The sequence below is a fragment of the Coregonus clupeaformis genome, chromosome 16 (assembly GCF_020615455.1).
Source record: "Coregonus clupeaformis isolate EN_2021a chromosome 16, ASM2061545v1, whole genome shotgun sequence".
Lineage (NCBI taxonomy): Eukaryota > Metazoa > Chordata > Actinopteri > Salmoniformes > Salmonidae > Coregonus > Coregonus clupeaformis.
Window position 1 is genome coordinate 26,370,582 of NC_059207.1, and position 16,439 is coordinate 26,387,020.

Consider the following 16,439-nt stretch of genomic DNA (forward strand, 5'->3'; position numbering starts at 1 on the left):
TGATGTTATTTTATATGTATAGGAAGTAGCGGCAAGAGAACCGTTGAAGATACATATGGTGCATAGGAAGTAACAACAAGAGAATCGTTGAAGATGCACATGGAGTAATAAGGGAGATTAGGAAGTTCTGGGAATTGTCTATGTGGTCTGGGACTACTGAGTGTGTTTGGGAATAGTACTAAGTGAATGTCATGTGACTGTGGAAAGGATGTGTTAAGAGGATTTAAATTAGGATATTAAGCTGATTTAAATTTGGGATAATAAGAGGATTGAAATTAGGATATTAAGAGATATTATTACTATTAAGTACTGAGTGAATGAGAGCTGTCAGGGGACTAGCCCCGTTGTGAAAGAGGTGCGTTTCTGAACGAATACCCCAACCAGTTCTGTGTGAGCTGAGTTTTTCGATCTATAACGTTATATACGGGTTCTGTCCACCACCACCCGTCAGATCTACAGGTAGATGATAATATGTCTCAGAGGATAACATGTGATAATATGTCTAAAAGGATAACATGTTTCACACAGTAATAAGATTACTGGGTAGAGGATAATATGTCTCAGAGGATAACATGTCTCATCAGTGGAGTTTGATTTATAACGTTATTATGTATGTGGAGATATGAAAGGAGAACGTACTATTCCCCAATATGCTGTTAAATAAATAGAACACTAGTGTAAGTATTTAAACCCCTGTATGAATAGAACATTAGTGTAAAGGAGGAATTCGTGAAGAAGAGTATAATGGGTTACTAGATTTGATAAAGTAACAATGTATGAATGTATAATGATTTACTGGAGTTTAACTTGCTAGGTAGAGACTTATTATGGACAGAGCACACCATCTACAGGGGACTGATAGACAGTGCCAGCCCAGTTTTAGTACATATTGATCCCAGAAAGTTGATCTCTTCCCTTCTGAATTGGCCGACGTATTTTACAAATTCGGCGCATTACATGTTTATCTCAAAATAATAGACATTTAATAAGTGTGAAACAGAAAGTGAATATCCAACAGAAATTGGTAATAAATATATAGAGTAACATTGTTAGGGTTGACTAAAATGAAAACAATGCCGTCCAATAACAAGAAAAAAGTTATCATGTTTGTTTTGTTTTTAAACCTTACAATAGGGGTAAAAGCAGAACATTGTTTGGGAGTGATCCGTATGTATTAGCAGTAGTGATTGAGAAGGTCTTCCTATTGGGAAGAAGGAAGAGTCCTAGTTGAAAGAAACAGATATGGAGACTAGTGAAAGTAACAAAGTGAATGGTAATATTAGTGGCTTTCAGATAGCACTCTAATAATGCAGTATTTTAGTAATTTGAAGATGCTGAGGTTTCTATACAAGGTCACATGACAAACAGAGGGATTGAGCATTGGGACTGATATTAAATTAGAGGCCGCCATCTGGTGTTTGGGTTAGAGATACGCTTCCTGAGGACAAATAGATAGGCCGCCAGTACTCACTAAACTCAAACAGGCTGTAAGGGACAGAGGTATGAATGATTGAATAAGATACGTTCTTGACCATTTCCAATTACTATTTCTCAATTCGATAGTTGGAATATACCAGTGATTTAAGTAAGTAAAAAGGTAATGTCATCTAAAACAATAATCTGTTTCCATTACGTGGAACTGTGTCTAGAATTGAAGTAGATCCAAGTAAATGTTTTTAGTACCGAATATTGAGCTGATCAGCCAGCACCAACTTTTTGAAGGTCCTAACAGATTTGTTAAACAACAGGTTTCATATTTTGACTAGTTGATGTCACAGTCAGTACAAATAATATGTCAATGCAACAAGAGAGGGGCTCTGGGATTGTTTACTTTAGAAGGTGCCTATTCCGCTTAATGGGACACTGTGTCGTTTACATTTACATTTTAGTCATTTAGCAGACGCTCTTATCCAGAGCGACTTACAGTTAGTGAGTGCATACATTATTATTTTAAATTTTTTCATCTGATGTGTCTAAAGTATAATTCTGTATACGTACGTTTTTCGATCTATAACGTTATCTACGGGTTATATCTTCAAAAGATCAAGGGAACTGATTTGAAATGTGTCAGATTGCATATTGAATATCAGGTGCTTAGAACAAGAGCTAAGACAATCATAGAACGCCTGGAGCTGGCCAAGATGCAGTAAACTCGATTAATGGAATGTCCACTACCAAGTTTTTTTTTTTACATGTTTACCAATGATTCTGTATCTCTCCCTTTGAAAGGCTTCCTGAGGTACAGTGGGGAAAAAAAGTATTTAGTCAGCCACCAATTGTGCAAGTTCTCCCACTTAAAAAGATGAGAGAGGCCTATAATTTTCATCATAGGTACACGTCAACTATGACAGACAAAATGAGAAAAAAAATCCAGAAAATCACATTGTAGGATTGTTAATGAATTTATTTGCAAATATTTGGTCAATAACAAAAGTTTCTTAATACTTTGTTATATACCCTTTGTTGGCAATGACACAGGTCAAACGTTTCCTGTAAGTCTTCAAAAGGTTTTCACACACTGTTGCTGGTATTTTGGCCCATTCCTCCATGCAGATCTCCTCTAGAGCAGTGATGTTTTGGGGCTGTCGCTGGGCAACACGGACTTTCAACTCCCTCCAAAGATTTTCTATGGGGTTGAGATCTGGAGACTGGCTAGGCCACTCCAGGACCTTGAAATGCTTCTTACGAAGCCACTCCTTTGTTGCCCGGGCGGTGTGTTTGGGATCATTGTCATGCTGAAAGACCCAGCCACGTTTCATCTCCAATGCCCTTGCTGATGGAAGGAGGTTTTCACTCAAAATCTCACGATACATGGCCCCATTCATTCTTTCCTTTACACGGATCAGTCGTCCTGGTCCCTTTGCAGAAAAAACAGCCCCAAAGCATGATGTTTCCACCCCCATGCTTCACAGTAGGTATGGTGTTCTTTGGATGCAACTCAGCATTCTTTGTCCTCCAAACACGATGAGTTGAGTTTTTACCAAAAAAGTTATATTTTGGTTTCATCTGACCATATGACATTCTCCCAATCCTCTTCTGGATCATCCAAATGCACTCTAGCAAACTTCAGACGGGCCTGGACATGTACTGGCTTAAGCAGGGGGACACGTCTGGCACTGCAGGATTTGAGTCCCTGGCGGCGTAGTGTGTTACTGATGGTAGGCTTTGTTACTTTGGTCCCAGCTCTCTGCAGGTCATTCACTAGGTCCCCCCGTGTGGTTCTGGGATTTTTGCTCCCCGTTCTTGTGATCATTTTGACCCCACAGGTGAGATCTTGCGTGGAGCCCCAGATCGAGGGAGATTATCAGTGGTCTTGTATGTCTTCCAGTTCCTAATAATTGCTCCCACAGTTGATTTCTTCAAACCAAGCTGCTTACCTATTGCAGATTCAGTCTTCCCAGCCTGGTGCAGGTCTACAATTTTGTTTCTGGTGTCCTTTGACAGCTCTTTGGTCTTGGCCATAGTGGAGTTTGGAGTGTGACTGTTTGAGGTTGTGGACAGGTGTCTTTTATACTGATAACAAGTTCAAACAGGTGCCATTAATACAGGTAACGAGTGGAGGACAGAGGAGCCTCTTAAAGAAGAAGTTACAGGTCTGTGAGAGCCAGAAATCTTGTTTGTTTGTAGGTGACCAAATACTTATTTTCCACCATAATTTGCAAATAAATTCATTAAAAATCCTACAATGTGATTTTCTGGATTTGTTTTCCTCAATTTGTCTGTCATAGTTGACATGTACCTATGATGAAAATTACAGGCCTCTCTCATCTTTTTAAGTCAGAGAACTTGCACAATTGGTGGCTGACTAAATACTTTTTTTCCCCACTGTAGGTGCCTTAGTAGAGCAGTTATTGAGACTGTGTACTATACAGTATAAAGGTACCTGGATCCGGCTGTTAAGGGAGCTCCCAAATTAATTAAGACCATTTTGTTTGTTTTTACCCTACGTTTTACCACACACGCCAGCACCCACACAACCCACCTGTTATGAATATTTTTTAGTGGTGTTAATACTGTGTTTGATTTATTGTGTGATACTTTTTTATTTTGGTGTTAGTGGGTTTTTCACGGGTTAGAAAGGATACACCATAAAGGGCACACAAATGAATCTATTGTCTGAGTTTTGGTTGCACACATGTAAATTATCTTGATAAGAAATGTCTTTAAATAATGTCTGAGGGACAGGGAAAGAAAAGGGAAAGAAACACTCACTTAATAGGGTGGAATGACCTCTGACCTCTGTTCTGACTTTCTGGTGAGGCCTGATCACCCTCACTAGGCTAGAGACATTGGGTGAGATTTAAATGCAATATGTAAACACTGATAATTGTGAAGAATTGTATAATTGATCAACAGTCCTATGGGTGATTCGGACAACTTGCAAAACAGACTATCTTTTGGCAGGTCAAGGGGGCACTCGTGCAATCATTGGTGATGAATGTTGTACTTTTGTCCCAGATTACTCTTCTAATATGACTGATCTCGCCAAATACATTGCCACTGTTGCTAAGAATAATTCCCCACAACCAGAGTGGACGCTTGCAACTTGGTTGGAATCCCTGTTTGGAAGTTGGGGATCCCAAATTGCCAAATGGGCTGCAGCGTGTGTTTTTTTCTTAGTTTGCCTAATTGTGTTATTAACATGCTGTGTATGTGTGTGTATTTTTGATAAATTCACTCCCGTTAATAGAAGTATAACCTTTATTATGATGATAGTATTACCATACTAATTAGATTGTATAACCCAGAATGAAGGGTTTGAAATGATGAAGTGTCTGGTTATATGTATTGATTTCCCTTACTTTAATATAAGTATAAAACATTTTGATAGAAGCTATAATCTAATGCTTACCTTAAATTTTATGATTTTAATCACAGAAGTGATAAGAGGAGGAAATGTGAAGGAGAATTGTATGTTTGTGCTTTTCTAATAACCAATTTGACTGGGTTCATGCAAGTGACTGATTGATCGTGCCTGGGAGGAATCCTCACTATCAGTATCTGCAATTTGGCAGTACGCCCAGAACATTGTTTTGAGAACAGAAAGGGATATCTCAGTTTCAAGGTCTCAGCTTGGAGAGAAGAATCCTTGTGAGGTATTGGTCGGTCACATGCATGAACCAAACGTTAATGATGAATTAATTATGAATGATGAATAAGCTAAATCATGCAAATATAACTTGTCTGTGGAAGCAGTATATAAGAGAACTAACAGGACTGCCCCGGTGGAGCTCACTTCAGACCGGTACTTTATGGATCTAAGTTTGACTGTGACCTCTCCAGCTTGCTGTTAATAAATAATGATTCATTTAAGATTGACTTCAGGTGTCCCTGGTGGTAATTTCCACGACAACAGCTTAGACAAAATGCCCCCAGCTTTCCCAGCCTAGATGTCATTCAGTCCTGGAGGAAACAATATGTTGTCACCATTTATTCATTTGAATGTGGATAAATGTGTTGCTTTGAGTCAGAACTCACACTCGTCATCAGTTGCCTTGAGGCCAGATGCATCCCTGAAAGGGCTTGATGCACTAATGGCGGAGGCTGGCAACACAGGAGGGGAAACAGGATAAGAGGATATGGGGATGATGGGGGCAGAGACAATGATGGCAGGCAGAGGCTGAAGTCTGGTTATGGTGTGAGGCCGAAGCTGAGAATGAGGTCTGGTGATGGTGGGAGGCTGAAGCTGGGGTCTGGTGATGGTGGGAGGCAGAAGCTGAGGTCTGGTGATGGTGGAAGGCTGTAGCTGGGGTCTGGTAATGGTGGGAGGCTGAAGCTGGGGTCTGGTGATGGTGGGAGGCAGAAGCTGAGGTCTGGTGATGGTGGAAGGCTGTAGCTGGGGTCTGGTAATGGTGGGAGGCTGAAGATGGGGTTTGGTGATGGTGGGAGGCAGAAGTTGAGGTCTGGTGATTGTAGGAGGGAGAAGCTGAGGTCTGGTGATGGCGGCAGGCAGAAGCTGAGGTCTAGTGATGGTGGCAGGCTGAGGTCGGTTATGGTGGGGAACTGATTTGGGAGGTTATTAAAAGGGGACAAGATGGGTGAAGGAAGAATTAAGTATGAGATGGTTGAAGTAAATTATACAGGAAGGACAACAAAAGAACAATGAAGGGGAACAAAAGACACTGTGGATAAAACAGAGGGACCTGCAGTGTGACCAGCAGAAGAGGCAGCAGAGGGGGGAGTAAATTGACGGGATTTGTGTGGGATTATTTCCTTTTCCTCTTTGAACATGACCAGGTGGTTAGTGTTTATCATTGGGGTCAACTTCCCTTCCTTAGAAAGCAGGTCTGCATTCATCCCCTTAATTCTGGCGATAATATATGGGCCCAACTGGTCATGGTCCAACTTGACACACTTCCTTTGCTGGCTCCGGATGTTCCTTCTCAGGACCTGGTCTCCAACGGCAAAGGTCACGTAATTTTCACTTCAACTTCCTCTTCCTCACCTTCTCTTGCTCCTTCTCCACATTCTGTAGTACTATTCTGTAAATGTCTTTGTGCCTTTTCAGACCCTCTGCCAGGATCTCATTTGCCAGGACATCCTCAACACTTGCATCTGCCTATACCAAAATAAATGTGAATATGTTAACTGTGTAGGCCTACATCAAGGATACATGTTAATCATATAAGGGAATGAATTCCAGACTTACTTCATAATGTACTGGCATCTCAGAAGGATATCGAGCCTTTCTGCCAAACATCAAAAAGTACGGGGAGAACTTTGTCGTCATTTGTTTCTTTGTTCTGATTCCAAAAATGGTAGCATCCAGGAATTTGTTCTATTGTTCTGCTTTCAGGTTCACCAGTTTGCTAAGGGTCCTGAAAGATATAAAGACATTTGAGGATTATGTCATTCTAATGTCATTCCAATTTATAAATTACATTTGCCATACCTTTCAATTGTGGCATTCATCATCTCCACCAAGCCATTTGTTTGAGGGTTGTACAGGGAACAAAAGCTATGTTATATTCCCAGCCTCTCACAGACATCTCTGTTGATCTTAATCAATTAATTAACATTTTCCACTCTAATGTCAATGTTAAAGCATGTGGAAAACATGTGAATGAGAAATTAGGATACCTGGAATTTATCGGTCAATTTAATGCTAAGCATTAGACTGAAAAGTATTATTAATGTTCGGACTAAAACTTACCTTGTTCACAGATTATTTCCCTTGAGCAGTTACAATTATTTTGGGGGCGCCAAACTTGTAGAACAATTTCACAATGCAGTCTGTGACCTCCTTTGCATATTTTGTCTTTAAGGGGAAAGCCTCTGTCCATTTTGAAATGTAATCCATCATTACACATATGTACGGGTACCCCTCAGATGTTATTTTCGCCCTGGTTAGGTCCATCCCAACCAATTTCTATGTTTTCATTAAGCAGAAAAGAAAAAAACAACTTCTATCTCTGCATATTCATTGTTCAAAGGCATTGGAAATGTGTGGGTTGAGGGAGAGGAAATTACCATTATTGGGGTTTCAAGTTTTAATGTCACATGCACAAGTACAGTGAAATGCCTTTCTTGCAAACTCAAAACCCCAAAATGCAATAATTAATAACAATGTATTACTAGAAAAAAACACATGAGAAATAAGAATAAGACATATGAAATACACAAAGTAAGTAAGTAAACATACAGGAAATATTTAAAAAGTAAGTTCCAATACCATATTTACATGTGCAGGGATACTGGAGTGATGAAGGTAGATATGTATAGGGGTAAGGGGACTAGGCAAGTGGATATGAGATAAACAGAGTAGCAGCAGTTTGCATGTGAGTGGGTGTGCGGGTGTGTAGAGTCATTATAAATGTATGTGCATATTATGTGTGAATGAGCAAATGATGGAGTGAGTGTTTGTGTGTGTGTTGGAGTGACAGTGTGTGTGAGTGTGTAGGGCCATGTGAGCGTGCATTGAGGCAGTGCAAATATTTAAATAAAAGGTCAATAAAGATACAAGGTAAACTCAGTCTGTGTAGCTATTTTGTTAGCTATTTATCAGTCATATTGTTGGGGATTGAACCTGTTCAAGAGCCTGTTGTTGTCAGACTTGATGCACCGGTACCTCTTGCCGTGCGGCAGCGGAGAAAATAGTCTATGGCTTGGGTGGTTGGGGTCTTTGACGATTTTCCAGGCCTTCTTTTCACACCGCCTGATATAGAGGTCCTAGTTAGCAGGGAGCTCGGCCCCAGTGATGTACTGGGCTGTCCCCACAACCCTCTGTAGCACCATGCGATTGAGGGCGGTGCTATTGCCATACCAAGCAGTGATGCAGCCAGTCAATATGCTCTCAATGGTACAGCTGTAGAACCTTTTCAGGATTTGAGGGCCCATGCTAAACTTTTTCAACCTCCTGAGGGGGTAGAGGCACTGTCGTGCCACCTTCACGACTGTGCGTGTGTGTTTGGACCATTTTAAGTCTTTAGTGATTTGGACACCGAGGAACTTGAAGCTGTCTTCCTGCTCCACTGCTGCCCCGTCGATGTGGATGGGGGCGTGCTCGGCCCCCTCCGTTTCCTGTAGTCCACGATCAGCTCCTTGGTCTTGCTGATGTTGAGGGAGAGGTTGTTGCTCTGTAATCTGATGTATTTTTCAAAACAATTATTTCCCCCTGGCAGACTGGACATTGAGCTACCTGCAGGAAAAGGAGGATTATTATCACCAAAACCAATTGGGGTGTAACCCTCCATCAAATCATTAACTAGCTATCTGAAGACACTATGCTAATGATATGAAGAGTGTTTGATCCAATATTATAAAGATAGTAAATTGTATGAGAGAGCGAGGAAAGCCATGTGTTAGTGGTATCACGAGTGCTGGAGACAATGTGTGAGAAATATCTGCAGCCATTCCTGGCCAGTAATATCTAGCAGCGCTGGCATGCTGTGTTTTATGAATGCCACTATGCCCTCCCATGCTGCTGCTGTGGAACTCCACAAAGTTGTTGTCAACCTCTCCAGGAGTCCTCACTAACTTTGCCAGGCGCGGTCCTAATTCACTTATTGTAAATCGGTAGTATAGTTCTCCCTCTATTCAAATGACAATATTTTAAAGGTTTGAATTAGAAGAAAATAAGTTAAATTGTCAAAAAATATGGGTTGAAGAAGGCCTGGGCCCATATCCACAAAGCATATCAGAGTAGGAGTGCTGATCTATGATAAGGTCCCCACTATTATTCATTATGATTTAAAAGTGAAAACTGATTCTAGATCAGAACTCCTACTCTGAGATCCATTGTGGATATGCAGGCCCAGGTTTGAAAATGTTGAATAGTCTAAGATCATAGGAATAAAAGTAAGCAAATGTTAAATGTTTGGCTTTGATTTACAAACCCTTCAGATTTTGCCTTTCTCCACAGGCTGATCTTTTGGTTGCTGGTGAAGCCATCAGGACATGTCTTGATGGATTTCAAATCCATGATGGCCTGGTATTTCTCAGGATCCACTTTTAAATCAATATCAATCTATCTATCCATAGCTTGTCTAATTTATATGTAATCTATATTTTTATCTCCACTAAATTCTCACATCCGAGCAGTATTGCTCCTCTTTCTTTGGATTTATACTGTAGCACCCAATGGTGCGACTGCCATGAAAGTTCAATTACCTGCTAATCACTGGCCCCCTCCAGTTGCAATCCGAAAGGATTGGATAAGTAAAAGCATGCAATATGACATTTCCAACTAGCCTATATCAGAGGGCAAGATGAAGATACTACCATATCACTTATACCTATCCAATCCTCAGATAGATCTACATGAAGTCCCTTGGGGTAGGGGACTCTAAAAGGTTTCTGGACAAGTCAATGATTCAGATCTCCCGCAAATTAAGTTGAAATAGTGTGTGGTATGTTGGTCAACCCATCAGCTCATTCTCTTACGCTATAGGCTAACACATTTACATTTACATTACATTTTAGTCATTTAGCAGACGCTCTTATCCAGAGCGACTTACAGGCACAATTAGGGTTAAGTGCCTTGCTCAAGGGCACATCGACAGATTTTTCACCTAGTCGGCTCGGGGATTAGAACCAGCGACCTTTCAGTTACTGGCACAACGCTCCCAACACAATTGGTCAATGTCATTATGTGTGGCTCTGAAAAAGATCTGATGAGAAAAGTAGTGCAAAGAAGATCAGAATAGAGACTCTGACAACACACTGATCACACCTCCAAATTTTGTTTACGCCTAAAACTAAGTTGATCCAGTGGACGGACTGCCCATCCTGTGCTGAAATAGACCTCCTATATTGCTAAATGTCATGATCAACTTGTGAACACCTTTTAGGCCAATTGCTGATGAGGGTCATATGTTGGTGGTTCCTTGAAAATGCACGGCATTCTACAGACAGGTAAAAACTACAATAACACACACACAACAAGTTCGAACTGTGATTTATTGGTGACGCTCATTCCTAGGCACAATGATGCAAAATAGCTCAACCTGCTGGTGAAGCACTTGACCTACACAGCCTACATAGGACAGCAGTGATGAACAGCTAGCTCACAACCACGCTGGAACAAGTTGATTTCTCTGAGTCCCCGACCCCACCACCATTTATTGTAGTGTAGTGTCGCCTGCTGGTGAAAGTTGACACTTGTTGGTTTGTGCATAATAGTGTACTTTTAGTTACGACAAGGTCGTGGTATAAAATACCAATTTTTATAAGAAAATAGATCTGAAAATATGAAGACCGAAAAATCGCGACAGGCCTGCGTAGGTCTATATGCTTGATTTTTCAGTCTTCATTGTCACACATTGTCACACACCAAGTACATTTTGACTGATGCCAATGATACAGTATGTTCACAACTATGGAGGTTTCCTTCCTACCATTAATATGATTTTGGTGTTGATGTATCAAATAAAACAAGTGAGGTGGGCGATATGCAGACAAGCAAATGTGATTAGTCTTTGATATTCATTATAATTGGACAAACTAAGAAATTAAAAAATTCCACGCCTCCCGTTTTCTGATGACAGCGCTTTTCTTGTTCTTTCTCCAAGCGCGTCGCCGTACAAATAATCAGTGTCGACAAACCACCAGTATCATAACACGGTCCTTGCTATCTAGAATCCTTGGGATGTCCCAACTCTGAAGTTACCCCATTGAAATTGACATTTAATATAGTTAAGGTAATGGCGATTTTAGCATGTAACTCTTGGTTGGGCAAAATAAAATATATATTTTTAGATACATGCCAGCAAAGCCACTACACAACACAAGTGAATAACATTTTACCAGCTACCTAACTTCCTATTAGCTAGCTATCTTTATGTATTTATCACTGTAAAAAACTAACTCTAAATGCATTTGTAGGTAGCTAGCTAACTGCCATGGAGGAGGGTGAAAGGATAGCAGCCCAATCTATCAAATTGAGAAGAGTAGGCTATTCTTTTGTGTAGTTCCAGTCCCTAGAAGTGTGGACAGAGAACATAATATTCAGTGCGGTCTAATTTGAGTATAATGAAGTCTGTTTCTTGTGAGGTTTTCTGTCCTCAGATACAGAGAGCTGTGAAAGCCTGTCTGCAGATGAATAGGTCCCAATGAAGAGCAGTTGTTCTCAGTCCTGGTCCTGGGGACTCAAAGGGGTGCACATTTTTGTTTTTGCCTTAGCACTACACAGCTGATTCAAATGATCAAGTCATCATCAAGCTTCAAGTGGTATTTATGTATTCATTTGTTTGACTCCCGAGTGCTTCGCAGTGCTAGCTGTGCCACTAGAGATCCTGGTTCGAGTCCAGGCTCTGTCGCAGCCGGCCGCGACCGGGAGACCCATGGGCGGTGACAATTGGTCCAGCGTCGTCCAAGGTAGGGGAGGGTTTGGCCGGCAGGGATGTGGGTTTGTTTCCCACGGGGGGGCCAGTATGATTTATTTATTTAATAAATAAAAATAATAATACATTCACTAACTGTAAGTTGCTCTGGATAAGAGCGTCTGCTAAAATGTAAAATGATGCTATCCTTGATATGATCCTGCTATTGTCACATGCATCTATGTATCCAATGTTATCATGATTTGTTATAAGGGATATTACACTTTAGTAATCCACAATGACCTGGTGATGTAAAAGTCTAATAATGACATTCTTCCGTATTCCTACAGATACCTTGTAACTGGAGATTCCTTCAAAACTATTGCCTACTGTTACCGTGTAGGGCACTGCAAGGTTGGGTGACTAGGGCCATCTGGGACTGCCTCCTGGGGGAATTAAGGCGTGTGTGAAGGCTACCTGTGTCCTGCATAACTTTATGAGGATGGACACGAGGACCAGGAGGGGGTCTGCAGCTCCCTGCCATGTGCCAGAGGAGAGGTCTGCTGCTCTGCAGGATGTTTCAAGGATGGGGGCCAACAATGCAGCACGGGAGGCAATCTATGTGCGGGAGATCTTCCATTTCCTACTTATTTGAAGAGGGTGCTGTTCCCTGGCAACACCATAGACTACACTATGTACAACCAAATGCTCTTTTAAGAGCCATCCACATTGCAATAAGAGTATTCTTCCATTTACTTAGCTATGTCAACTGCAGTTATTAAATCCCCAGTTTCTCTCCTTTTGATTTCTACTTCTCAGGTGAGGGTGCTGTTCAGGTAAGTGCTGTCTGTACAGAAACAAAACAGGCTCTTTTAAGAGTCACCCATATTGAAGAAATGTAGAACAATTAGACACCCTATAACCCACACCTACACACTTGTGTATCAATCTGATTGATGGATTGTGTTGTGCAGTAATCAGGCTCAGGTGTATAACTGTGGCTCCTTCCACCTTCAAAGAATAGGCAAGAGGACCAACCATGGAGAATAGTAAGACACTTCATTATTTATATAACTACGCTATATTGTTTGTCCTCATGTTTCTGTGCATGTTTTTCAGTATAAAGTACTCTGCAGCCACTTAGTGTGGACACCAGGTAGGACCACACACACAGATTCCTGTTGAACACTGCCTCTTTAACTACCTTATTTTCTCAATAACAGTTTCTCTCCTTCACTTCATCCCTCTACCCCCTTCTCCCTAAATCCTCTAGGTTATATCAGCTGTGTCAGTGAACCCCTCGCGCATCTGAACTGGCTGACACATAGAGGGGTGAGTGGTCACTTGGTTGGGTCAACAGGAAGTATTATTAAAGAGATGCTTTACATTGAAATACAGATAGAGATGTAGTAGTCCCAGAGTTAATGATCCAAGGTCAGTTTTGCATTTCACCTCCTGATGATTATGATGACTGAGTGTTAGAATAAAAAAAACACAAGGCTTAATCATGCTATCTCTCTCTCCATCTGTCTCTCGTCTGCAGGTATGTTTTGATGTGAGAGAGGATGCCAACCCCCAGTCCCGTCATCACCATCTCACCCACTCTTAAGATAACCTTTGGGCCAACTGGGGGCCCAAGGCTGGTTAGGGACACTGCTAGAGACACTATTATGTAATTGTGATGAACTGATTCATTAATCATATGCGGTCTTCCCTGTTCCTCCCTCTGTCTTTTACACTCTTTCTCACACCTCTCTCCCCACCTCCTCTTTCTTCCTCTGTTTTTATAATGCACACCAGATGTGCATTGAAGTACAGATTGAACTTTAATTTATAATATTACAATTATAATATTCATAATGCATGTATTATGTATTTATAACACTTGGATAATGAACTTCTTTCAATAAAGCGTTTCACATTCTCTACTGGTTGAAATTAAGTCTCTCATTTGATGAAATACTACACCTATCCTGTGTCCTCAGATCAATGCAGATGAAGGAAATTAGATAGTGAAATCAAATCGTATTTGTCACATGCGCCGAATACAACAGGTGTAGACCTTACAGTGAAATGCTTACTTACAAGCCCTTAACCAACAATGCAGTTTTAAGAAAAATAAGTGTTAAGAAAGTATTTACTAAAATAAATTGAAAAAATAAAAAGATGAAGCGGTTTTAGAGTATTTACATGATGCATAGGAAGGGTAGTGTACTGTTTTTAAAGATGTTTTATTCTGTTTCTGTGTATATGAATTACAAATCAGCCTTTAACTAGTTAAATCATGTTTGTAGTCTATTGCATAGTTACAATGTGTAACCATTGATGTCCCAGGACCAGGATTGGTAAACACTGTTGAAGTGTATAATTGTAATACATACATGCAGACACGGCATCATTCAAAGACTGGAGTTTGATACTCCTGGTATTGGATATGACTGAAAAAGAACGTCTCACAGACTGCACCTTTATTTGCCAAGGTAGAGTATATGATCAGTGAATATATTCAATGTACAGGCTACAATGTGGGGATCATGCATGGTAATAATTACATGTGACTTACATCCTTGGCACAAAGTTATTATATTCCACTCAATCCATAGGCTTCATTAATGTCATTCAGACTGTTTTGAAGTTGATACAACTGGCTATGATAGCTGAGGTTCATAGCTAGGTTCTGAGCAAATATTTATGCCAAACGTTTTATGGTCCATACACAGATCGGCTACATAGCTAGTTACACATCCATAGGCATACAGGTATTTTTATCCTCCACTGCACTATAAGCAAGAAAATAGTTAGCTAGCTACGTTACTTCAGCTGTATTGCATAGCAAATATCAACAAGGCAAGCTTACAAAATTGTACATTCAATTTGTAGTAAATGCTTTAGCTAGCTAGATTCTTTATAATTACTTACATTTGCTTCCATCCTAGTATTTTTGTCAGCCATCTTTGCTGAAGAAAGTCTCCAGCCTTGGGTTGCATAGCCTTGAATTCGTTATGGGAACCACTCGATATGATTGGTCATCACCCAGCGGTCGCTGCTGGTGATTTGCATAAAGTTGGGAAAAGTTGAAGTTGGGAAAGTCGAACCAAAGATACCGCCCTCGCCGCTTACCTTCCATTGAAAAGGAATGGGAAGCGTTGTTTCACCGCGCGGCATCGCGTGCTAGTGTACACGGGGCATTAGATCATTTTTCCTTCTGCGTGTGCATGTGACACAAGCTCGTCCATGTATCAGCATGAATATAAAACGTTTCTAATTTCGTCTGTGAGTGATGGAAAAAAATTGGCGTCGAAGTCAATTCATGGAAAAAATGCTATGTATATTTCTCACAAAGGTGATGACGAAAGTTTCTTTTTAAGGAATTTTGAAAATTTACATCTCTATGGGGGAGTCTTCTGGGCTACGCGTCAGTTAAACTGCAGTACCTCCAGTCTCCTCTGTGTACATGGGATGGGTGCTTTCCAATCAGAACACTAGTATACGTGGCACGCTATGGCAATTACTGCCTACAGAGGGAGCTATGTAACCCAGCGCTAAGCATTATGGGGCGGAGATAGCGCTTGCATTTCTTCGATGAAGAGGAGCTAGCGTCTGAAAAGACCTAAGGCGGCTGGTCAAAATTTCGTCAGAATTTTAGAAGACTGCAGTGGCACCAACAATATCAGTCTCAGATGACATGGGGCAGAACGATCTGATGAGCAATGCGGAGGACGTGGCGGACCAGGTAAGCAGTGCACCGACAAGACCACAGCAGAACCAGTCAGTAGTCATCATTGAAGGGGAGGGGATCTTTTCACTTTTTCATGATAGTGAAACTAGAATGTGGATTTTAAAAAGTGAATGTTAATTCATGAACAATGATAGTGTAGTCCCTTCCCGTTTGAGTTATTATTCAGTCGTGAAGCAGAAACCGTTATAGTAGTGGCTACCTCTCTGGCTTAGCTTTCGAAAACTCTTCTCTGTATGTAGGGTTTTCAGCGGTTACATTCGCCCACATTTGGCACACTTCCGACGCTGTGTTTTAACGTTTAGACACGTCAAATCATTGCTTTCAAACCGGTTTTCGAAACATATGCTGACATGCCCCTTATCTTTCACAGCGAGACAGAACTTTTCTAATAAAAATGTAGTTACTGTAGCAGTTTTGCACAGATCCACAAGCTGTGTTTGCCTCCAGTTTACCAACTACTCTTCCTCCCCAGTTATGATTACACACAGGTGTTCAGCGCAAGCTAGATGGCAAATTAGCACCGGTGGCTGCCTATGTCTTCAATCTGTTTTTGGAAACTAGCGATGTTAACATGGAGATATGGCTGTGCGGGAACACTAACACTATAAAGGTGTGTAGTAATTTAACCGTTAGTTTTTAGAAAATTATTTTTCACTTATATGAAAGATACGTTCATTATGTTTCCAAAAACGTACCGCAAGCGATATATTAATGTTTAGACTAGTGTGGGGCCTCTTAACAAAACTCCCTCGGTCAGAAGATACTACCATCATTAGGGAAGCAAACCGCTGAAGCAGTTAGCTTCTATGAATTGTCTACCTCAGGCTAAATTTGCAGTGAGCACAGTAACATGCACCCAATAATAGGATTATTGTGGATAATCAGATTAACATAATAGTTTGTTTAAAACGTTTACATGCTTTGCAAGAACGATTATAATC

At 40.8% G+C, this 16,439-nt stretch overlaps 1 protein-coding gene across 1 annotated transcript in view; it reads left to right on the top strand.

Annotated features, from left to right (window-relative positions):
- Window positions 1-15,288: 15,288 nt before the first annotated feature.
- LOC121584579 (surfeit locus protein 4) overlaps window positions 15,289-16,439 on the top strand; it is a 30,605-nt gene continuing 29,454 nt past the window's right edge. The window contains exon 1 of the mRNA XM_041900539.2: window positions 15,289-15,492. Coding sequence (XP_041756473.1) covers window positions 15,445-15,492 — 48 coding nt within the window. The 5' untranslated portion in view covers window positions 15,289-15,444. The remainder of the gene's footprint in view (window positions 15,493-16,439) is intronic.